Source organism: Colletotrichum godetiae (genome assembly GCF_030913485.1).
Source record: "Colletotrichum godetiae strain CBS 193.32 chromosome Unknown BDP55scaffold_7, whole genome shotgun sequence".
Classification (NCBI taxonomy): domain Eukaryota; kingdom Fungi; phylum Ascomycota; class Sordariomycetes; order Glomerellales; family Glomerellaceae; genus Colletotrichum; species Colletotrichum godetiae.
In genome coordinates, this window is record NW_026851255.1 from 613,759 (window position 1) to 637,632 (window position 23,874).

General features: G+C 54.0%; 7 protein-coding genes across 7 annotated transcripts; 3 read left to right on the top strand and 4 right to left on the bottom strand.

The window, feature by feature from the left end:
• Nucleotides 1-22: 22 nt before the first annotated feature.
• On the top strand, nucleotides 23-1,551 carry BDP55DRAFT_651846 (pseudouridine synthase). Its single transcript, XM_060574081.1, has one exon. It carries the CDS (start codon nucleotides 394-396, stop codon nucleotides 1,483-1,485), a length of 1,092 nt encoding a protein of 363 aa, XP_060433558.1. The 5' UTR covers nucleotides 23-393; the 3' UTR covers nucleotides 1,486-1,551.
• BDP55DRAFT_651847 (GPI-GlcNAc transferase complex) lies at nucleotides 1,552-2,557 on the bottom strand. The gene has a single exon (XM_060574082.1). The coding sequence runs from the start codon at nucleotides 2,324-2,326 to the stop codon at nucleotides 1,583-1,585; it is 744 nt and encodes a 247-aa protein (XP_060433559.1). The 5' UTR covers nucleotides 2,327-2,557; the 3' UTR covers nucleotides 1,552-1,582.
• A 41-nt stretch (nucleotides 2,558-2,598) lies between these two features.
• BDP55DRAFT_651848 (uncharacterized protein) lies at nucleotides 2,599-3,158 on the bottom strand. The gene has a single exon (XM_060574083.1). The coding sequence runs from the start codon at nucleotides 2,892-2,894 to the stop codon at nucleotides 2,640-2,642; it is 255 nt and encodes an 84-aa protein (XP_060433560.1). The 5' UTR covers nucleotides 2,895-3,158; the 3' UTR covers nucleotides 2,599-2,639.
• A 992-nt stretch (nucleotides 3,159-4,150) lies between these two features.
• On the bottom strand, nucleotides 4,151-9,291 carry BDP55DRAFT_545363 (uncharacterized protein; the record flags this gene model as incomplete). Its single annotated transcript, XM_060568563.1, has 5 exons — nucleotides 4,151-6,938; nucleotides 6,996-8,264; nucleotides 8,334-8,645; nucleotides 8,697-8,823; nucleotides 8,877-9,291. 5 exons carry the CDS (start codon nucleotides 9,289-9,291, stop codon nucleotides 4,151-4,153), a joined length of 4,911 nt encoding a protein of 1,636 aa, XP_060433561.1.
• Nucleotides 9,292-11,685: 2,394 nt separating this feature from the next.
• On the top strand, nucleotides 11,686-12,671 carry BDP55DRAFT_381288 (uncharacterized protein). The gene is made up of 2 exons (XM_060567163.1): nucleotides 11,686-12,026; nucleotides 12,098-12,671. Exons 1-2 carry the CDS (start codon nucleotides 11,849-11,851, stop codon nucleotides 12,553-12,555), a joined length of 636 nt encoding a protein of 211 aa, XP_060433562.1. The 5' UTR covers nucleotides 11,686-11,848; the 3' UTR covers nucleotides 12,556-12,671.
• On the top strand, nucleotides 12,636-14,025 carry BDP55DRAFT_381394 (uncharacterized protein). The gene is made up of 2 exons (XM_060567164.1): nucleotides 12,636-13,364; nucleotides 13,478-14,025. The coding sequence occupies exons 1-2, from the start codon at nucleotides 12,788-12,790 to the stop codon at nucleotides 13,702-13,704; spliced, it is 804 nt and encodes a 267-aa protein (XP_060433563.1). The 5' UTR covers nucleotides 12,636-12,787; the 3' UTR covers nucleotides 13,705-14,025.
• Nucleotides 14,026-22,019: 7,994 nt separating this feature from the next.
• Nucleotides 22,020-22,886, bottom strand: BDP55DRAFT_725281 (uncharacterized protein; the record flags this gene model as incomplete). The annotated part of the gene is made up of 2 exons (XM_060578999.1): nucleotides 22,020-22,757; nucleotides 22,815-22,886. 2 exons carry the CDS (start codon nucleotides 22,884-22,886, stop codon nucleotides 22,020-22,022), a joined length of 810 nt encoding a protein of 269 aa, XP_060433564.1.
• Nucleotides 22,887-23,874: the final 988 nt, after the last annotated feature.

The following is a 23,874-nucleotide window of genomic DNA, read 5'->3' on the forward strand; positions in this document are numbered from 1 at the left end:
GCAGCAGCAGCAGCAACGGACGGGGCCCCGCCGGTGAAGAAGAGGAAGAAGGAGGCCAAGCGGATCGACTCGTCGCGGTATTCCACCCGTTTCATCGCGCTGAAGCTGGCGTACCTGGGTAAGCGGTACGGAGGGTTCGAGTACGCCACTTCGGCGAGTCTGCCCACGATCGAGGGCGAGCTGTGGAACGCTCTCACGAAGTCGTGTCTCATCTTCCCCGAGGATCAGGATGTTGTCAACTTTGACTGCTGCGAGTACTCCAAGTGCGGAAGGACGGATCGCGGCGTGAGTGCTTTTGGGCAGGTCGTCGGTTTGAGGGTACGGAGTAACAGGCCGGTGCCCAAGAAGCAAGAGACTCCTGCACCGACCGCTGAGACGGAGGGTGATACCCCCATGGAGGGCACGGAAAAGGTCGAAGCAGAGGAAGAGAAAGAGAAGAAGCCCGAGAAGGTATGGGACGAGATCAAGGACGAAATCCAATACGTCAAAGTCCTCAACCGCCTCCTGCCCGACGACATCCGCATCATCGCATGGTGCCCCTCCCCACCACCAGACTTCTCGGCGCGCTTCTCCTGCGAGGAGCGCCAGTACCGCTACTTCTTCACCCAGCCCGCCTTCACGCCTACGGCGACCACGGTTGACGGCACGGGCAAGGCGGACGGCATGAAGGAGGGCTACCTCGACATCGACGCCATGAACCAGGCGGCGCAGAATTTCATCGGCACGCATGATTTCCGCAACTTTTGCAAGGTGGATGGGAGTAAGCAGATTACAAACTTTGAGCGGCGCATGTTTGAAGCGGGCGTCGAGGAGGTCAAGGACGTGGGGACCGCGCTGCCGTACTTGGGTGCTAGTGCCGTTGACGGAAGCCAGCTTCCGAAAGTGTACTCGTTTAATATCCGCGGGACGGCGTTCCTGTGGCACCAGATCCGGCACATGGTTACGATCCTCTTCCTCATCGGCCAGCGCCTTGAAACTCCCGACCTCGTGACGCGGTTACTTGACGTGGAGAACACCCCGCGGAAACCAAACTACGACCTCGCGCACGAAACGCCGTTGGTACTCTGGAACTGCGTCTTCCCGGGCGACGACGAGAGCCGCACCTCCAACGACGCGGCCAACGCCCTCCACTGGGTCTACGGCGACGCCGACGTCGTCGAGAACCTGTGGTCGCACTACCGCGAGAAGAAGATGGACGAGCTGCTCGCGAACCGCCTCCTGGACCTCGTCTCGAGACAAGTGCAGGGGACGGAGGCGAAGGCCAAGGGCAAACGGGTGTTCCAGGGCGGGCACGAGGGGAAGTTGGCGGGCGGGTATGTGCCGATTGCGAAGAAGCAGCTGACGCCCTCGCCGGCGGAGATTAATGACCGGTGGGCGCAGCGGAAGGGGTTTAAGAACTCTGATGCAATGAGGGAGTCGAAGAATTGGCGGAAGGTGATTAAGGATGCGAAGCAGGCTGCTGCGGCGGGGGATGGGGATGAATGAGTAGAGGCCGTGGGTATATGCTCCTCACCATTCAATATAAATAAAAGTAAAGAGGCTTTGAGAAGATCATGAATTCGTCAAGGCTACTGGGGAGATTTCATACCCCGTTCTGCCATCTATCGTCCATCTTCCTATTACTACTCCCACCATCCGCTTCCCAAAGACACCCCCTTACACCTCTCCATACCGTCTCCACAATCTTCTTCTTCGGCAATATCCTTGGAAACACGACTATAATATCCTCCTCTCCCTCGACAATGACGATAAGATAGTACCGCACCTCGAAGCCCCTGAACGCCTCATTCACTAGCACATCCTGGATCTTCTCCGTAGGTATGAACCGTGTCGCGGCCGCCGACAAGTAGCTCCCACTCGTCGAACTGGTCTGTATCCCCAACCCGCGCAGCACGAGCAGACTCTCGGTGGTATGTGTGCGCTTCAGCGTCGCGTAGGCCGCGAGCAGACACCCCGGTACCAGGACGGGCAGTGGTATCGCGTGGGAGGCAGCGACGGCGTGCGCCAGACGGCCTGGTGCGGAGGTGCGTATGAAGAGGAGGATCTGCCAGAGCGTTGCGCTCGAGAAGAGGGCGTCTGGGCCGTCGCGCGTGGTGGGCTTCGCTCTTGTCGGTGATGCGGAGAGGAGGGTCGCGGCGTAGGGTGATTCTGACAAGGCGGCCTGGAGGAGTAGGATCGAGGAGAAGAAGAGCAGGATGCGGAGGGTGAAGAGAAGGCCTGAGAGGACGCGGACTGCGAGGGTTGGTGGCGGGCGGGTTGTTACTGTGAATTCGGCTGTCGTTGGCGAGGGGCGCCGGACGTGGAGGCGGGGGGTCGTTGTGAGCATCGTGAGGTTTTGGTTGTGGGTGATCTACTGTGAGAAGTAGAAGCTCGAAAAGCGAGGACGGTAGGGAGCTGCTATTGTGCCATTGAGGTTGCGCTGGTTCGAAAAAGTTTGGTGGTTCGCTCGGGGGGAGTTGGTGAGAGCTTCGCAGAGCCAAAACCCCTGGGCGCATTCGCGACGTCAACTCGGACGAGGATTGCAAGCTGGGGTGATGGAAGCTTAAGGTAGATCGGTGCTCGGTGGAGATCCTCGCCAGCGCGTTGAGTGGTGTGCATGTTCCCTTGGGCGCGCAGCTGGGATCCGGCTGCTTACCTCATCAACCCCACCACTCCCGCCAGCCCTGGACCCTACTTTGTCTATAATTTTGTTCGGAATTACCGGCTGTAATGGTCAAATGGTTGAAGGCTTTCATTACTCTTCTTCCGCTACCCCATCCACATTGGAACCCCTCAGCGGCGCCCAGTGCGAATGCTGCGGTGGCCACCCACTCGCACGGGTAACCTGCGATCGCTGCGTGTGGCCCTAAGCAATGAAGATGACACTTGAGGGAGGCTTCACTCTGCAGAGGCATCTTCACCGTCGCATGGCGTGCTGGATTACGATCGCTGGGGGCTTGGGGTAGTGGATGAAGATAGAGATATCGACTCCAAGTTTTGATCTTTTTTGACAATTCTGCTGATTGTTTGTTTCCATTGGCATATTGGAATGAATGGACTGACTGATGGATGCATGCGCATAGCGTTTGCGGCCGTCTGATTGCTTGCGTTCGCGATTATGATGAACGCTTGCTGTGTGAGCTGTATTGGCGATGCAATTTGTGGTGTTTGGAAGTACCTTTTTGGGCACAGTCCGCCTTGCACATGGTTCAACTCCAGTCGACGGCAGAAGCTTTTTTCATTTTTGCGCCTTTTCCCATGGGCCAAACCCAATTAAACTGCCGTGTTCACTGTATTGGTGTTCTCATATCACATTAGCAATGTCTCAGTAGTCTTTGAATCAGATTGCATTTTTCTCAATATTCAGCCTGTACATGGCCATCTCGACGAGCAAGCTACATAGCCATCACCCCCAGCTCAAAAAGGAAAACACCAAACATCAGTTGCAGGCCAGTCAATGACTTGGAAAGCAGACTGAAAAGGAAAAAGTTGAAGAAATGAAAAGAGGCGGGGAAAGAAATTCCCGCACCCCTTCAACTAGATGAACAAAGATGCCGTGAGGCAACATTGTAAGACACGCGTTTCCAGCACTTTTCGGTCCCTTTTCACCCAACCCCTCCCCTTCTCTTCTCTTTCTCTCGTAATACTTCGCTGGCGCAAGACGGTGTCATCTTGAAAACCATCCAGCTTTTTCTGTTTTTGTGTCTCCCCCAGCGGCGTCCGTCCATTCCATAACGTACATGGCCGCTTTCCCGCTACAGGTATCGTGTGTTCATGTGTATTGCCTCGCGGCTCTGCCCCGAAATTCCAAGATCCAGCCATCATCAGTCATCATTTGAGAAGTTAAGAATGCAAACAAGAAATGTGATGAAAAAAGTAGAAAAAAAAATCGGAGAGAAAAATGGTGTTCGCTCCGTGGTCAATATTCGTCGTCAGGGATAGACTCGAAGTATACAAGAGGCGGCTTCTAACTGCTGTTGTTGTGCTTCTGGCGGCCAGAGAGTTGCCGCGCTGCAAAAGGTGTTCGTGTTCGTCTGTCGTAGAAAAAAGTAATGGTATCGAGATTCATCGAAAAAACGCCTGTCGCCATGCAACGAATCGAAACGTGACGTGTAAAGATAATTAAGGGGTTGGGGGGGAGGGTTTGCAGTTTCACAGCAAGAAGATCATATCAGATCATCTCGCTGTGGTGCAAGCCAGTAGGCAAGCTCTTCTGCGCCATGGCGGCGGGAGACCGCATCGACTCGCGACCATAGTTCACTGGCATGGGGACGCTCTCGTAAGGGGCGTATTCGTACTCCTCCTGACCGCGAGGCCGCGCCGAGGGCTCCTTGCGGTTGCGGCTGCCAGACCTGAAGCGGTCGGTCGCCTTGGAAAATCGGCCGGCGATGCTATTGTCGCGTTCAGAGAAGCTGCGTCCTCTGCTGTGGCCGCCCTTGGACACAGGCGGGGCAGGTGGTGGAAGAACCGGGACTGTTGTGTCCATGGGAGCAGCAATAGTCGTTTGTATAATGTCATCATCGTCCATGACAATCTCAATCATGCCGGAACCCATGGTAACGGGGTTGATGTGGGCCGTGTACGGGAGAGGCGCCGGGGGTGGGGGAGGAGGCATCGCAAGGTGCTGCAGCTCCTTCAACATTGGTGGAGCAGGAGGAGGAGGAGGCGGCGGCGGGATGCTTCCGTAGTTGTTGCTTTCCTGGGAGGCACGTCTGGCTCGGATCATGTCGTCGACAGTGCGGATCTCCCCCGAGTGGCCTCTTCTCATGGAAGGGCCGCGAGAAAGCCCCTTGCTGCTGGCGCTAGGACCTCTAGGGGAGGGTGCATCCGGGGGGATGGGCGGAGCTGACATGCTGCGAGGAATCATTCCGCGGTTGGGAGGTTGGTAGACCGTGGAGGGAAGCTGATAAGTTGTCTGAGGAAGCAGAGTAAGGGTCTCGGCAGCCTGCTCTTTCTCAGGAGACTGCTGCTGAGGAGATGTCACTGGGGAGTGTCTCTGAGCAAATGTAGCCGGGATCGGGGGCACTGGAATGCTGTTCTTGTCTTTGTCAGACTCGATGATTAGACGCATGGCCTTGGGTGTTGCGGGAAGCCCAATGTGTACATTCGAGGTGCTGCGGGCATACATGCTCCTGACGGTTGGGTCGGCAGTGTGGCTGCGAGGTGGGAGCTCAACGGCGCTGGGTGATGATTCAATACCGATTCGGATATGGTTGGGGTGAGGAATCGGGGGCGCCGAGGGACGTTGTGCGAGAGACTTGCGACGTTCTTCGAGTTCGCGCGCAGCTTCCTCCTTCTTACGCTGCCTCTCGTCCTTCATAGCCTTCAAGTCTCCCGCGTGCTCTGTAGAGGCAGCACGCGACTTGGGTTGGGGAGGCGCAACATCGCGAGACTGGTCAAGGTTCTCACCAGCGTGACGACGGCGACTCTCGGATCGGTCTCGTCGGGGGAATTCTCTGGTGAGCTCAGGTGAAAGCGCTTTGCGGGAACCATGCTGGCTGGTGCTTCTGTTATGTCTGTTCCTGAAGTTCTCTTGGGCAACGACAGCCTTGACGTAGTCTTCCTCGTCTTCAGACCCCTGGTAGTGGACAAGGTTGGCTGACAGCGGTAGCGGAGATGAAGGTGACCTGGCGTGGGAGCCAGTTCGGTCCGCACTTCGACCGCGGAGCTCAAGCGCAGGAGGGCGATGTCTGCCTTCGGGGCTTCTGTTGCGGCCTTGACTACCCCGGCTGGAAGCGCGACTGGCACCGTTCCTGCTCTTGCTAGACTTTCTCACCGTGACGGGATCCCCAACATCTGGCAAAAACTTGGGCGTACTCAAGTTGATGAGATCCTCGGGTGACATGGGGATGGGAGAGGTTGGGGAGCGCTTTGCCTTGGGCCAGTTGCGACTAGAGGCACGACCACGCTCAGCGGAAGCCTCGCGAGAAGACGTCTTGCGAGTGCGGCTGTGGTCACGGTCACGGCCACGGGAGCCCTCCCGCTTGCCCTCTCGACTGGCATGTCGGCTTCGCTGCTTGCGTTGTTGCAGGCGCTGGGCAGTATCAAGGCTGTGGATGTAGTCTTGTCGTCCACCCGTAGTGTTGCTGCGGATGCTTTTGCCGGTAGTGGATTGAGACGTGACGGAGCCCGTGACAGAGCCGGGTCCCCTACGCCGGGAAGGCCAGTGGAAGCGGGTGGAAGATGCCACAGATTGCTCGGGAGAGGTAATCTCGTTGGCCATGTTGTTCAGACCCGCAAGTTCAAGATGGAGGCCCTTCGGCTTGCGGTCTCGGGAACCATTGCGCTGAGCCATGCTGCCTTCCATCTTGATGATCATTCTAGCATCAGGAGATGGTGGAGGCATCTCTCTCGTCCGTGAGGTGATCTTCTTGTACTGGTCACGCATCATCATCGGGCTCGCCGTGGCAGCTCGCTGCAAAGACAAACCAGCAGCGAGGTTGTCTTGTTCGGCGGAGGACATGCGCATTTGCATGGCACGTCGAGATTCCTCAACGTCGACCTGAAGCTGTTCGCGTGACAAGTCTCCCGGAATCTCACCGATGGAAGGAAGACGCTTGCGACTGAAGGCAGATGCTCCAGATCTCGCCGAGTTCGGGGTGTTGAACTGACTTCGGTTTGGTGGGCGGATGAAGGCAGTGGTAACATCGTAACCGCCGGGGGAGACTGCAGAATCGGCGATGGGTGTTGGGCCGGCAGCGATAGGAGTCTGCCCGCCGTCTCCTTGAGAAAAGAACTTTGACTTCCCTTGCTGCTCACCGAATGACGTGATGAGCTTCAGGGCGGACGTCTTGGCGATGCTTCGTTGAGGTCCACGATTGATGCCAGGAGGCGAAAGGGGAGGTGACAAGATTTCCGGGATGCTCTCGTTGATGTTCTGGTTGATGCTCTGGAAGGTCACCTGGGCAGCAGAAGGAGATGTCCATGGTTCATCAGATTCGGCACCAGTGCAGGCGAAGCTGGGGAAATCTGTTAGCGCAAGGTCCTATCATTTTCACCCAGTAGAGGAAACATACCATCTCACGGCAAGCTGCTGTTGCCCGTGCATGACAGCCCATTCGCCCCATTTCTTGATGATAGCTGCCTGTCGTTCCCAGACGGCGGGATAAAAGAGACAAGTCAGGATAAGCGCCTCCATGTACTTCTTGTGGGATACATAGATCTCAATGGCATCATTGTGGTCACCCATGCCAATTAGAATGGTGACAGCGGCATGGAGATCGCCATGCTCCAGTAGTCTTTGAACGTAGGCGCGCCCCAGCTTGTGCTGCGAGGCTTGGCCCCCAATACCGCTGAGGGCCAACAACATCCAGTCAGAGGAAGTCATTGAGGCCGAGCTCGCTGCCATGACATCTGCGTCAATGTCGCCCAACCATCTCATCAGTAGAATGCGCGCTGGTGAAGCAGCATTGTGTCGACTCAATTCCTCCCTGACCAAGTCGTCAATCTCATTGTTCCATCCAAAAATGGTGCTCAGCATCTGCTTGCGGAGATCGTCATTCGTGAGTCGGCTGTGGTCACCCCCAATCGGGTGTTTGTAAGGAATGTCGCTAAGCCGGCTCCTGGTGTACTTGAACAGATCCTGAACCTTGCTGTCGACAGGGCTCGGTAAGACCTCATTGCGTAGGCGGGATGGCCTAGAGCGACGAGACCGGTATGAGGACATGGAGGTGCCGCTCATCATTGAGGTTCCGCTCATGGAATACATGTCTCGCTCTTGATAAGGTGCAGCAGAAGATCTAAGAGACGAACCAGCAGAGATGTAGGTGTTTTCAGTCATGCCCCGAGAGACTGCCGACGACGGGTACCTGCCGGGCGTCCGAGATCCTCCGGAGGATCGCGAGATGGAAGACAGTCCACTGCGGCTAGAAGCCGCGCTTGCGGTATCGGCATCGTAGGGGTCGAGCGCCTTGGGCGTGCCCGTGTCCTTCCGGCTAACTATACGGTCAAAGGGAGACAGATGATCTTCGTCGCTCTCCGAAATGCCAAGCTCAATTGAACCAGACGTGGCATCCGAGTCAGTAACGATGGTTGTTGATGTCTTTTGTCCTTGCTGTTCCTCTATCGAGACAGGCGGTGACGGCGGCAACAAGTTTGCCGGGTGCTGTACATTGGCAACTATAATGGATGGGGTGTTGAGGTCGAATTGCTGTACGGTGTTGTTGGCTCCCAGAGTGAAGAGGCTGGCGCCAGGGCCGTACACGGCCAGGCCTCTGACATGCTCGAGCGTCGGGATACTATCCCAAGTAACGTGCTTAGTACGGACATCCCACGATAGTGTTTCCCTAGTGTGGTAAAAGTCAGTGCAAGCTCTAAGCGCGCGCGTAAGCCTCAAGTGGCAAAGAATGACGTACGAGTCAGAATGTTGGATAATGCGGCCGTTCTTCGACCAACCCATCCAGTTGGGGCCGGTCTGGTAGTTATCAGTGCGCTTAAGGATTCTCACAACCTTGGCGGGGTCATCGCTGCTGTACGACTTGGACACACTCCAAACTCGGAGGTCACCATCATGGGTCTGTGATGCCAGCATGTCCGACTTTTGCCGAGACGACGAGGCATGCCAGTTGAGCGTGACAATGGGCGAAGGTGCTCTCGATGTGCCTAGGTTATGGAGGATGGTGAAACGCGGCTGAAGAGTTGCGACTAACAGCGAGCCATTTTGATATCTAAGAAGAGTTAGCCACTTTGCAATGCCGTTTGGGATTCTTCGAGCTTACCCAATCGCGAATGTCCTACAGTCTGCGGCTGGTGCAAGTGCCGTTACAGCAATCTGGTCAATCGTCCTCGAAGAGATATGCTCTGATGTTGTGGGCTCGAACAGAATGATGTTACCCTGCGTATTACCTAGAGCAGGTTGTTAGCGAATACCTTGTGAGTTTGCTAAGAGATTATCATACCAAATGCGACATTGCCGTTGCGCATCCAGGCGGCAGTTGTCAAGTGCTCGTATGAAGCAAATCGGGCTACTTCGTCGCCCGTCATAATATCCCAGACAATGGCTGTCTGTCCGGCGTCGTAACTGACCACCAGCCTTCCGGCTCCAATCTCGCTCTGCGTATCAACCGCGAGCAACTGCACTTCGTCCGAGTGCCTCGAAAATCTTCTCTCTATTGTGAGAGTATCGTGGTGGCAGCATACGATGGAAGAGCCCTGGGCATACAAGAACATGGACGCCGTGGCGGCGCATGGCTCGAAGTACCGCATGATGTTGGGCTGCGACATGTTGAAATCCTGCATCTCATTGCTCCGACCTCTTTGTGACGACTGTCCGGAGCTGACGGTAGCGGTTCGGTCTCTCGCGGAGGCGGACATGATGGCACTATATCCTTTTTCGGATTTCGATCTGGGACCCGGTGCGATGTTAGTCGGCAAGCTGCATTTGGGGAGGACAACTTCAAGGCAGGGCAACGGCTGCAGGTCCGTGTTCGCCAGGCCGGAAATCTTTGAGCCCTCTTAAGCCGAGAGACAGGTGGGTGACTCTTGTGAGACAGGTCTACTCACCAATCCGCGACGATCACAGCACCGTCCGGCTGCTTCGTGGCGAACCAAAGGCAGTCGGGAAGCTACACCTCTTCCAATCCAACCATCACATGAAGCACTGTTCAATGTCCGTTCCCGGGCCGGCTGTCCTTCCACGTTTCAAGGTTCTAGAGAATGGCGAAAAGCTCTTCGTAGGCGTCCTAGAGTAGCGGTATCGTCTGCCTGCTGTCGTGTTACGGTTGCTGGTTGTGCTGTTGCACTCTAATGTCTCTCTTTTACGGCGCGGGGCTGGTGCTCTCTCTTTTTTTTTCTTCGTTGCCAGTGAGTTACCGGATAAAGGTAGGATAGGAGAAGAAAGAGAAGAAAGTCTGGGAGCCGGCGTGTTAAAGACGGTTACAGTCTGTCGGGACGTGTTGAGGAGGGGGGGAAAGACGCTATAGACGCAGGAGGAGGGTGTGAAGCGATGAGGTTGTCTCTGTTGAAGTTGACGTTGTTGGACGTAGAGAGAGACCTCACTGGATAAGCCTTAGTCGAGGGGGTGTGCCGGCGCTTGTCTTGCAGGAAGAATCTGTCAAGTGTGCAACTCGGGGTTTTCACAGACACACACACACACACAAGCAGGAGAGAGGGTTTTCTTGCTTACGGACAGACGACGGAAAGGGAAAAGAAAAGGGAAGGAAATGGAAAAGACGATGGAAAATAAGAGAGGCTACTGCTTGAAGGGGGGTGTGGACGGGGTGTGATGGAGCCAAATAGGAAGAAAGTCAAGCAACATGGAGCATGGCGCCTAAGTGTTTGGAGCTGACTTGTCACTGGACGATCAGTCTTGACCATAAAATTAGAGCTGTTCAGTGAACGGTCGAGGTATCTGGGAGCGGATACGGTCCGGCTCATCTGGACGAGCCAAGACGCTGCATAGACCGGGGTGCTTGTCGTCGAGGGACCCTGTCAAGCCAGTGGAAGGGGACCACTCAAGGTGTACAAGGTGCAAGCCACCGCGTGCCGAGGGGGGCAGAATTGGGGAATATGCAGCAGGACGACGGGGGTCATGGCATGGTGGAGATGGTTGAATGCGATGAGCGGCGTGGTTGGGCGAGTTGACGAATATCGAGGCAAGCAGAGTGTGTCTGAACAGGGCAGTACATCAATATTTTGCCATAATTAGGTCTCCGGTCCTCTTCTCGCGCGGTGCTAGCCAGTCCAGTGCCAGCCAGTCTCTTCTCTTTTTTTGCGAGATCCTGCTTGCTACTGCTGGCACGCTGCCGCTACTTGCTGCTTGCGATGCTTGCTTGACCTGCGTGCGTATGTACGTATGTGCGCGCGCGCGCGGTCGACAGGAATATCAACCTATCAAGTTGAGCTGAGGCGGCACTGGCTGCCCTCAGCCCAGCTTGAATTTTCCGTCTCGTGGTTGTGACGGCCGGGCCACCATCTCATCATTCTAGTCTCCAAGATAATACCCAGACTACGGATAGCGAGACAAAGAAAGGACAATGAAGGAGAAGATGAAGAATCGAACCGAAAAATCGTCTGGTCTTTGACTCGCAGTGACGTCCCATCGGCGGCTGTTCTCCAACAAGCGTGTCTCGGTTTGGATAATCCAGCTCCGCTTTCCCCCTTGATGATTTGACTTTTCATTGCTGTATCGAGTAATGGTTGACAATGAGGCAGTGAAGACAGCAGATGCCTCGTTGGGGGCAGCAAAGGTACCTTACAGGTCTGCTGTGGAATGTCAAATGCGCGCTATGTAGCTACACAGAGAGAGGGACGTAGTGTGTACTCTGTAGGTATCCAAATCTGAAGACGGGGGACCGGTGGCATGACTCCCCTCTTCTCGGCGATGGTCACGGTCGTAAATCCTGGCACAAACAGGCTTGATTTGCCTCGGTGGCCATGGATGACTAGTTGCTAGGACGGACTCTTGAACAGGCTTGAGAGCCTATCGAAGGGTCGGAAGGCAGCGCAGCATAGAAAGACCGACATTGACAGAGCGGCGGGAAGCGAGGAAAAGAGCATGGTTGGGGGAGGAGAGAGAGGCTTGGGAGCAGCTTGGTTTGAAGCATGGAGACGTAGAGTGGCAGTGACTGGGAGAGGGAGAATCAAGACAGAGGACGAGGATGAGGGGAAGGGTGAAGGGGGAAGGGACGACAGGGAGCCGGGGTTGAACAGTCTACGCGCCGAGGAAAGGGTGATGGCGCCTAAGGAACTTGCATGGGGCCAATCCGGAGCCGCATGTGCCTGCTGTTCAGCAGATGCATTGCAAGGATGCCCATGAACGTGCGTCTGACTGGTTCGTCGCTTTTAACCTCCCGTTGGACTGATCCACTCGGACCCACTCAAAAGTAGTCGGTACGGTTGGCGTCTGTGTCTTTTGTTCGGGACGGCGGCAATGTTGGAGGTAGCCGCTACCTCTCGCTGGTTTCCCCGTCTGTGCCATCTTTCCAACCTCACCTCATGGATCTCTATCAATTGTGCCTTCCTCTACGGATACAGAGTACGGAGTCAATACTTTGTTGCTTCTTTCCTTCCTCCTGTCAACTATAGAGTACCTGCCTTAACGCAGGTAGGTATGTATCTAAGGTACGGCATATCTCAGTGGACCGCTCCCTCTTCTGATGCACAAGTCGGAATCCCTCAGCCATCCATTTACACTGTTCCATTGTCCCGGCATTCTGTGTGTGTCCTGTTTGGCCAGTGACACACCATCCGACCTCGTCCCTCCAGTTTCAGAAACATCGCCAGTTCTCATCGGCAACGTCAAACCCATCACTCCCGCTACATCTACAACGTACAAACTCGATCGGCCCCTTAGTTCCAGGGGCTGGACTCGAACGAACGCCACTACTCTGCATCCATCGCGAATTCGCCATCGCCTCTGCCGGTACGGGTCTGGAATCACATCCCGCTGGCCGGCACACAAGCGGCCACCATCCACCATTCATCACCAATCCCCACTTGCGCTTGAAGCTCGGAACTTTGTGTTCCCTCTCGCCCTCTCGCCCTGTCTGCACTCTGCACACTGATGGAGCAATTCGACGGCCTGGCAACGTGCAATGCTTCACTCCGAACCATCCACCTTCCCATCCGCAGCTCTAGCCTTGACGGAGTACTGCCTAGGACTCCCGGTCCGTCCACACAGACCAGCTCTCTCAAGGATTGAGGCTGCACCATTGCTGCATCTGCCCGCCTTTGGTTCTTTGTGCCTGCGAGACGATCACTGCTACCTCGAACACTATGCACAACACAGACCCCCCGTCGACCTGATCCGTGTCAGATAGAGCTTCCCAATTCCACCACCCAACTCAAACCACTTCAATTGGCGTCGCCTATGGAGGAGCTAATCAATGCTGGCCTTTCTGTTCAACGTATCTACCATTGTGGGGAATTGGCCAACAACGAGGTCGGAGGCCCATCGCAATATCCCGTCGCTACGACGAGACGCACTCTATTACATCACCAACGTTCAATGCCATTCGGGACATTCGTTACATGTCTCACTCAGGGCCAGGGCCGAAGGAACGGACGTTGCTGCACATATCGACCTATTCATCGGACCTGTCACTTCAATTCGCTCCTCTGCCACACCCATTGGAGTTACCCATCCCGGTCTGGCCGACCTTCTGGACCCCGGATATCAGTTCCTCGTCAATGCCCCTGGGAAAAACCATCCGATGGCAGCCCAATGACACGGGCAGACGGGACAGCCTTGCTATTGCACCTTCATCGGCCGCTAATCAGGTTCACACTCGTCCACCATGCAACCTCACCGGCCGCTTCCCCGTGCATGACTGAAGTACGGATTAAGGTATGGCTGCATACTGAGAGCATGGTTCAACCCACGGCCGCCTCATTCATTGAGCGTCGCTTAGAGCAATTTTTCAAGCTGATGCACAAGCTTCAGGTACGTAACGTGCCCTCCACTCTCCTCCTCACCATCACGATGCTACCCCGGAACGGGTGGTCAATTTCCCCGCCGCAACCACCATGTTCACCGTGCCTCAACTATCTTGACGGCTAGTTGCTTGTTGGGTAAGCTCGTTTGCCGGGTCGTCAGGCACCTACATCACAGATTTTCGACCATTTTGGCATGTGTGCTGTCTGACACCTCGTTTGCATTCGTGCTACCTCCAAGGTATCGAACGAAAACCCAATTGGTCTCGACAGTCCTTGAGAAGATGCAAACGAGCCACCATGTTGCTTTTGAATTCGGATGCTCGAAGTGCAGCCGGTGGAAGCGTGAAATAGGGCGGCCGGTCCGACTTGTCAAATCAGCTTCTTGTGGCGCCAGCACACCTTGCAAGATATTCACCGTTGAGGGGGCTGAGAGACATCAATATCAAACGGCAACGCTTTCCCATCGAGCAGCCGGGACCCCTGGAATCTGTATATTACGCAGTACGCCACTACGGGAATATTCGCATGTATTGTGGCAACCTTGTCGAGCAGTAGTCGAGCCTGACTTGCAACCCAACTGGACCTCGCTGAGATCATAAACTCGACTCTCGGATTGATCTCAACGATAACTAGGCAATACATGAGCGTTGGTGAGCCCTCCTCCGCCTCGGAAGATACACACTTGGTGGTTGATGGGCAGAGCTCCTCCACCCCTGCCATGTTGTACATCGTCTTGGCTTCAATGCAGGGGTCGTGTGTTTGCTTTGCCGTTGAACTAGCCTCTCTAGCCGTCAAGAACGTAATCTTCCCGGTCGAGTTTCCGCTTTCATACCAGCTGTATTAGCCATCTGACATCCGGGCGAGGATGATGATTCCTTCCGGTAGTCATCAAGCAAATAATCGAGCACGGGCTGAGGATCATTCGCTGCACGAAAATCGTTCTTGCAGACGTTATCTGGCCAACCCTTGAATGGCAGAACCAACTAATAACCAATGATCGACATCCATCACACGAGACCGAGCCTCACGGCACAGTGGCTCCTGGCCCTGTCAATAAGGTCCGGTCACTTAATTGTGCTGAAGCTGGGATTGTGCGGCTGGACTACTTCACACTTTCAATGCAACAGTGATATTCATGCTCAGAGAGTCACGGAAGGCCTAGTCAGCCTGGCGAACGTGCTAACATTTGTGTTTGGTTTTTTCAACCGATGAAGGATGTTTATATCAAATACTGCCATGGCATCCCATCTTGTCAGATGGACTCGACTGACTCGAAACTCTCATCACATCTCATTTCGTGACGGACCACGTTTGACCATCCACAATACAATTATTTCGAGGTTGCTGCTGGGGGGGGGCCTGGATGCTTGGTAACTGTCGCCCCACGCATTGCTGCTCCATCTTACATTCGATCGCTCAGATCAACGTCAGGATCTCACACGCCAGGAAGCAGCCGAGTGGCATCAAGGACGAGCCGAGCTGGCCGGCCTATCTATGCCGTATGACACTTCAAAACTATTGCGATCGACTTCCACTACTCTTCCAATAGTTTCGTGGTAGAATCACAGCGTTTGCATCTCTTGTGCTTGCCCAGCGCAAGATGCGCAAACGCATGGCCGGCTTGAGCGGCCTGAAAGCGAGTAGCCGTCACCCCAGGAGCAGCGGCAACGGCAACGGCAACTACGAGAAGACGTCATTCTCAGATGCTTTCGAATCTCACGACATTAGACACTTAGACACCGCGCTTCTCGGGATCACAGCAGGATCCATAAAGATGGAAGTTTTAGCCATGCCGCGCAAGCCGCTATCTATCGTCAGCTTTACTTACAAGTCGGGGGACCACAAGGTGCTGTGCAACGAATGGGAGGCTGCTGTGCCACTTTGACGTCCTTATTGGCAGTCGGCTGTCCCTCGCATACGGCATGACGAGTACAGAATCGTCGATAAGTGGCTCCCAAAACGCCTTTCTTGACATGCGAATCCTCCATTCATATATCTCTCCACTGTCGGGAGGCCATGCGGGAATAAACCTCCCAAAGCATTAAGCCAACGACACCTTCCCGACCTGTATCTAACGCAGGTCGCCAATTCGAATATTTCGGGAGTTCCGCGTCCCGTGACGATGAGTCGATGCGGCCGAGGATTCGGTCTCTGCTCTCAAATATGATGAGGGTTGCCTGCTTGACTATGACCAAGAGAAGTTGAGAAGCTCACATTCGAATCTCCATTGGAGAATTTGACATGTCTGAGCAGATGAGTAACACACCACCTCGTGGCATCACGGAATCTGCGCCGTGAAAGAGCTCGCTTACCCCTGTCCTGTCATCCCTCTGGGCGGGCGGGGAAACTAGGTGAACTGACTCTTTCATCCGCCCAAGAATGCGAAAAGAGGCAGATTCGCAGCATCGTATCAAGCACGAACAGCACTCTTTGGGCAATTGGCAGGGGAGGGCATAGACATGAAAGAAATCCCGGCTTCTCCCCAGTCAACCATCCGATCACCTCTACTGCAGCACTCACATCTGCAGAGATCATCACCGCCGAGAATATCCTTGTCCCGTCACATCTGTTCGCAACCCACGCCTTACTCACCTCGTCCACCTCGCCGCCACCAGCGACCGACAATGGTCTAAGATCTGATGGCGTGCGCTCCATCTAGACATCTGGAAGTCAATTACCCACAGCACGTCAAAAAAATGAAGAGTTACCCGGCATGATCGGCCGTGCACTGACTGCCAGTCTGGCAGTCTGCGAGAAATCCCATTTTCTCTGATGAGAGAAAAAGAGCTGTTGGACCCCTGGACCCAACCGCCGTGCCGCCCTACAACCCGCATGCGGCCTAGGCGCGTGTGATTCGGACGGCGCTATCTGTGATTCGACATGGTGGCCCCGTTGGTCCACCCCCGTCCGTCTCTCATCGTCCTCCCCTTCCCGCCGTTTACGGCCGGCACGAGCCATGAAGCAAACGTCCGCAGATGACGGGCACGCTAGGCTAGCTAGCACTCGCACGCGCGGGGCGACGCGGAAGGAATGCACGGGTTGGTTGAAGAGGTGTAACGATGGAAAGTTGTGGTGTGTGGCGGGATGCGGACCGGGGGGATGGCCCATGGCCCATGGGGGACGGAGTGCCCGTGGTCTACCTACTAACCTACTATCGATGTGATGGAGACCCGAAAGCATTTGGCTGGCGGCTGTTGGTGGCGTTGGGAGAGCTTTCTTTGACTTACACACTTGTGAGAGTCTGGTTCACTCGATTTTCTTCCTGCTCGTATCTGCTAAGGCATGCTTGTCTCGGCGGAATCATTCTAGGGCTTTCCCTGAAGCGGTTGCGGTTACGTGCCTTTGTTTGTTGAATTTTTACCGGCGGCAAGGTAAGGTGAGGTCAGGTACAAACAAGAAAATCAGGTGGCTGGGGGGAAGAATAGGGCTGGTCGTTCGAGGCGAGAAAAACTCGTGGACGGTGGACCTGTAGATCTACGATGGAGGCAAAAAGGTGAACGAACACATGGAAAGCTGAGAGGACCGCCTCGCTGCTGGGCAAGCAAGCGCTGAGCTACGGGCGTCTGAGCAGCGAACGGCGGCGGTGAGCGTTGTAAGCGAAGCTGATGCATGTTGCGCGGTCATGTGCCCTCGTGCAACATACGACGAGGGGAGGGAAGGGACCTTTTGTTCGCCGGGCGGTTGGGGGGAGGAGGCGAAAGGGTAGAGAGAGGATTCTCCGTGTGCGATGATTTGTGCCACGATGGGGGGAGATCTTTAATTGCTTATTGCTTTTTCTGGTGGTCTATCGTTTTCGTGGGATGCCGTTGTCGAGCACGTGGTTTCTGTGCCTTGGTTGATGCAGGAGTATTTGGTGGGGGGGCTGGGCAGAATACTAAGGTGGTAGGTATCCATCCCAATGTCTTGGGGGAAGCGGTCGTGGATTTTTTTGATCTCGTCTTAGCTGGCTGGGACGTGACTTTTCCGAGAACGGCGGACCTAGTGTACGTTGACGTGGTATCTAATGTCTCACTCTGCGTTTCTGGAAGCATTTCCATGAGAGGGGGGGAACGTCTCCTTTGAGGGTGAGGTGGGATTGAGAGGGACGGTCTGCGATGCGCCTGCGATGTCGGTGAGGTTGTAGTATAGGCACCTTAGGTGCAGCGCGCGTATGCAGAGCCAGCGAAGCAGGATAGTGTGTTCGATATTGCTGTGCTGTGCTGTGCTGTGCTGTGCTGTGCTGTGATGTGCATTCTGTTTCTCGTATTCACAGTCGGTCAATTAGCTTGCTAGGTAGGATAGTTAAGTCGATCGATTGATCGTTCGCCATGTGTTGAGATGCGTTTTCTCTCCCTTGGGTCTACCCACCCAACTAAACTCAACCGGTGTCGATCTTAGTTGACTTTTGATACTGGTGTTGTCATGATTGTTTGCCCTTGGTAGTACCAGACTCTTTCAGATTCCCTTCAATTGAACCAGATCTTCTTATGCAGGTGGCAGGTGCATAACACCAACCGCTCTCATGTCAATGCCGGTACCGTACGCAAGCTTGTGTCCCGGCCCGTTGCGCCGACTGCCGAGTCTCCACAGCGATCTCCGCCCGGGGGTATGCGGGGCCCGGGGCGGGTCTTAGACAGCCCCCGCTCACCACCGTTTCAAACGGCTTTGGGCTTAATTTGACGACAGGCGGGGGAATTGGGGCACGGATTTGTGTAGTAGAAAGATGGGGTTGGACACATTGTTGGAGGGGGGTTGCTTGACTGTCCTTCGGGTATGTCTTCCAGCCCATGCAGAGCTTTTTGGTGGTTCAGAGAGAATCGTATTCTGCGCGTCCGGGGGAGGATCACCTAAGTATGTGAGAACTGGGAGATTTTTCTTGTCGGGGTACAAAGCTCCAGAGGTAACCAAATCACAACTCATATTCCTGATGCCGTATGTCTCGGATTTGATTGCTCAAGGGCAAATCCGGAGTCAGGAAGGGCGTTGGCACGAGGTTCTCCAATGTAAATCTCCATCAAAGTCAAAGGAAATGACCTTGTTCGATCTCATCCGCCGTGAGTCCTGCGGAATCCTTCCTCGGATATTGAGGTTTTTGCAGAAAGAGCGGCGAATCCTCGTTTGGAAATGTATCAACGATAATTTGGCCAAAAATTTGAGATGGAGAGAGACGAATACCAGCCGTTCACGTAGCCTTGGATGAACGTACGATTTGGGGTTAGCATTTCACGTCTTAGCGGCGTCGCCTGTATGCGTCATAATTCCTTGGTTGTTAAGAGTTGAATACTGTGCTGAGTGTTGCCTCCTTTCTTTCGCACCCGTCATTGACACAGCATCTTCAGGGTTCGGATCTTGGCATTTGATCGCCCTGAGAATACTATCCGATGATAGTGATATATGATTTATGACCAATACAGCAAAACACTGCCACAAACCTTAGACGGACACGGCTCTCAGCTATCTTTCGGTATCGGTGTCTGCATTAGAGCTAGTGGATGGATCTAATCAAGCTTTTCAGCCCAGTTACTGCGTTTGACACTAGAGTTGATCGCGGAATTATCGAAAAGAACTTGATGGTACTTCCATTTCCAGGCTGGTTCATCGAAGAGACCGATCTTCCGGGATTTGATTGTGAGACAGACGGACAGCTACTTCTTGTAGTCTTTGTCGCTGACTATATCATTGCCTCAAATCCTTGGGTTCGCTTCAGGATCATTGCACCTGACCAACCAGCTATTTGAGGCCGCGTTTGAGGCACTCGGTGCGTGGGTGGTCGCTTTCATTCATGAGGCTTGCAGAAAGATCCACATTTCCCGTCAAGAGAAGGATTCAGGAGCCACCTCAGCGTCGGGGTTGACTTCAGTTTGTGAAAGTCGTTTTCTTCCTTCACGGAGACATTGCCTACCCCCCAAAAGCGGAGCGTATTACCCGGGGTGTGAACACAGAGAACCGATCAAGATATCAAGAAGTCATCTGCCTCGCCTTCAGGCGCGTGGAAGACGCGAATGGCTTCGCAGGTCCTGGGCACCCGTCTCCACGCAGGTCTTCGTGCAACACCCGTGCGGTGGAATCGATCAAGTTAACCAGGAAGAATACACCTATACCATTGCTCTTAGCTTAAAATCGCACCATGCATCGGGGTCGGTACTCATGATAGCATCGTCGGGCATTAGCTCGACGACATATTTGGAACTATAAGAGGATTGGCTATCTGCAGGACGTTGAAGACCGCACATGGATCCTCGCCAGACCTTGTGATACTGCGATGCATCCTACGTCATTCTCTTTGTCACTTGCTTCATCGCCGTGTAATTCTTAATATCGCTTCCTGGAGAAGGGTACTACACCTGAATCGTCGTGGGCTAAGGCGTCAAACAGAGGGTCTCGCCTGGATACCCGTCTGGCATCTATGTCATATAGTACACTGGAAAGACTCTACGGAGACACCGAGTACTGAGCTATCAAGCTTTCCGAGGTCCTTGAGGTCTTTCTCCAGAGTCCTCATAGCAGGTTCAGAGGTGCAGTCGTACTTCAGCCTCGTCGAGCCATCCTAAATAATCCTCAGTTTACCCTGCAGGAGACTATTCCGATTTTGCCGTCTTAGATGCCGAATCCGATATATAGACATAGGAACACAACCCAGGAATCGGCGGATCCCTCGCTCGAGGGAAGAATTCAACGAGCTGAGCGAGGAAGATCGAGAAACAAGATTAACGTTAGTCAACAGAAGGAAATGAAGCTATGAAACGAGCAATGGCGATGTTGGGGCGCGCCAACAGCTCCGTCGTGGAAGATCCACCTTGGCTCGTGTTGGTTCCATGTCGGTTGGAAAGGCGTTCATGTGCAGACATGTTGGCACGGTACCTTACCGCTCCCGTCCGCAGGTACATGAAAAAAAACCAGGGTTTGTATGCATTAAGATAGGTATTTCACTTGGATCCAACAGTCCTTGACGTCTTCCAACTTCGTCTTTGGTGACCTCTGACTGACCATTCACGATACATCCCCCGAAGAGTTGAAAGTCACGGGCACTAATACAGGCACTAATATGGAGCGATAGAGAAGAGAAGAAACTTAAAAGTGCAAAAACCCAACGCAGACATGGATACCAAATGGCATGAAGAGGCCGTTGCGGCAATCATGCCCTTCTAAAGAATCGTCAGCAACGTTCATGCCGAAGGTGCGTCAGGATTCATCCACCCACCCGTAGCAGGATGGCCCGAGGTATCGCGCGTTCTTCGTCGGAATGGGAAAAGTAGACAAGGTTATCGAGCTTTTCCGGCAGAAGCACGTCGTCCCAGGGCCCAGGTGGTATCTCCAATATACTAGACAGACGCCGATCAACTCCCTATACCCTCAGTCCGCGAGGCTCTCCTCGATCGGACGCCACTTGAAGTCCAAAAGGAAGACGCCGATGCTTCATCTGGTAGGTTAATAGTGACACTCGCGGCTTTCTCGTGGGATGGATGGCTTACGGGATCATCATCGACACCAAGCGCGCCGTACTCACCCTCTGGGAAGTACAACACCTATTTTTCGACGTTTATGTGCCTGACGATAGAAGTCTACTGTGATCAGGGGACGAGAAATTGTGCCTGGATAACCTTGCCGGCTTCGCGTCGACATTTTTTGAGATGTAGTCAAGCGATGTTCAAAATAGAAGCTGTGTCTCGGGAATGTTAGCAAGGCCATTCTTTGACAGGTTGACGGAACCGACAGGCACGCGAGGAATACGCGGTCGGATCTACTAAATGAAGGAGCCCGGCGGACAGAGTCGAAAGCCTGACAAAGGCCAGAAGTGCGATTATTCCTCCAAGAAACCAGTGCCCGCTGTCGCAACGGCCGCGTGGTATGCGTAGCTACAACAAGGCCACAGCGGGCGGCTGCCCTTTCTAGAGGTCGCAGGTTATGGATCGACTTTCTTGTCGTTTGTTTCCCGCTTTTCTCTTCCATCTTTTTCTAGGATCGACTGGGATTCCTTTTGATGTTGGTATTAGTGGATACTGTGTACATAGGTGCGTAAGAAGCTCGATAGGGCGAAGGACCAGGATACTGGGTGATCCGGTGCCGAGGGAGAGAGAACTGGGTGGGATGAGGAGGGGGTAAAGAGGAACATGAGGACCAGGCTTGAAATGGCGGCAAAGTATTCAGACTGGTGATGAACAGGTATGACGCTGTGTCTTCGAAGGGAGAAGGGATCTACCGTGGTGAAACCCCTATCTCGTTGGCTCATGGCAGGAATTAACACAACGCCTCACTTCCGTTTAACCAAGGTCCTAGAGGAGCAAGAAAGGGATGAACAGAATGCGCCCGAGACCGCTGTATAATACAGAAGCATGCAAAATGAAGAAGCAAGAACTCATCATAGAAATCATCATTGTATGTATGTAACAATTCTAAAGGCCCCCCTGCTTTCTTCCGGGAAGCATACATTCTAGGCCAGACCGGTACGCCGTTTCAGGGAGTGCGTAAATTCATTAGTACATCTGATAGTCCGAATCGATGCGAGTGTAGAGGAGTGACCAGCACAAAAGAGACAACAGACACTGAGACAGATAGGAACAGAAAAAGCCAACGACAGTGAGAAAAGCCCCGAGGTATTTTTTCCCAACCCGGAACCCAAACGTATAAGATGACCCCCTTGATACCCTCCCACATCAAATTTGCTTGACCGTTTTCAGGTTCGCTTATCATGGGTGGAAATGCGTATCCCAGTGCTCGTTTTTGATGTTCATGTGCTCAGGCATGAGAGACCCCAGTGCGGGAGATCCATGCATGTCGCCGGCGTGCCCTTGACCGGCCTGGTGATCGCACAAGGAGCCAACGCCAAAGCCATCGATATCGTACGCGGCATCGAAGGCCGAGTAGATTGGACTCGGTGCCCAGGAGTTGTGGTCGTGCTCGTGGTGATGCTGTTCTGGCTCGTGTGCGCAGGCCATCGCCGATGGTAGATCGAAGGTCGGGTGAGCGCCCATAAGGCTCGTCGACGGGCTAAATTGCAGGTTATGAGGTGCGGAGAACATGTCGTCGCTACACGGGGTGAGCATCCTGGGTTGGAAGGTCTGGCATTCCGTGGCTGTGGGAGACGCCATGGATGTTGGTGTGAACTGCTGTCGGTAGGGAGGTTGGCTATGTTCGTGCTTCACTTTGACGGGAGATCTAGCACGAGCTTCGGCTTGATGAAGAGCTTCGAGAGTCCCTGGTTCTGGCTTGACCATCTTCTCGTCGTCTTCCTCTTCCTTTTTCGGTGGCTTTTGCTCCTTCTTGTTCTTCGTAACCCGGTTCTTGTTTGCGGCGGCTCTATTACGTTTTTGAGGCTCGAGGCCCAACATCGCCGAGCGGAAACGGGAATATCTCATCCGTGCAGCGTGGCCGTTGGTGATGGGTTGTGACAGTATCGGATCATGGGCGACAGCATTCCAGTCGATCTGGAGGTTGAGTAAGTTACCAGTCGAGGTGGTGAAATGATAGTAGAGAGTACTTACATCCTTGAGGTTCTTCTGTTTCAAGATGGCGAAGAGAAATCTCGTCATCTGGTTGTCTGTATTGGAGGACATGTTGAGAGTGTTGGTGGGCTGTCTCGTCTCGAGCTGACCAGGCTATGGAGTAGAGGTGAGGTCGATATTGAAGTCAGTGAGCTGGAGGAAAGGGGAGTAATTTGAAATGCACAGCGATAGAAGCTGAAGCTTTGGCTCAACCCAGTCAACCAGCACACGACTGGTAAGTGTGGAGTTGAAGTAGTGGAAATGAGTCAATGTGAAGATTGGTGAGGCAAGGCGAAGCCCAGATATATGGCATCCAAGTCAGCAGGTTGTGATCTAGAAATGGTGCAACCACTGAAGACGAGGCCAGTCACCGGTTGGTGTGGGTGGTCAATGAAGGTGAGGCGGACAAAAGAGGCAGACAAGGAGGATTCGTCAGAGGGCAGCCAGACAACCCCCGGGACATCAACGGTAGTTATAGGTGCTTTAGAGAGGGCCCATGGACCATGGAACTAAAGGGAATGGGCATGCAAGTCGGCTTGATGCTAGTACCGAAGCTCGATGGGGTAAGTGCTTGTGGATTAGCAGCTGGAGTTGGCGCTGGCAACTGTACAGTATGAAGAAAAAGAAAGTCGAACGAAGATGCTTTCAGGGAAGACGCCGCGGCGCTTGGGCCGACATTTTATTGAGGTGTAAAAGTGGCAAACCCCTTGGTTGAGACACAAGGAATCAAAATAGTCCCTTGTTGCCTGGAGTTACGGCGGCAGGCTTTGACGGGGACGCATGTCCTTGAGTGAGAGGGGAAGAGGGGGGTGTGACATTTGTGGAGGGTGTGGAGAGATGATGTGGTAGGTGAGGTGTGGTGAGGTGTGGTGAGGTGCAGACGCAAGTGCATGGCATCCATGGACGGGATGGGATGGTTTGGGATCCAATGGCTTGGAGTTTTTGATGGCTGCCCTGCTCACTCGAGCGCTGATGAAAATGGTGGAGGGGAGCTAAGAGGGTCGAGGTGTGTCGCGGCGCGGGGCCGTGTCATTTGCGCGTAAAGTGGTTTGAATTCCCT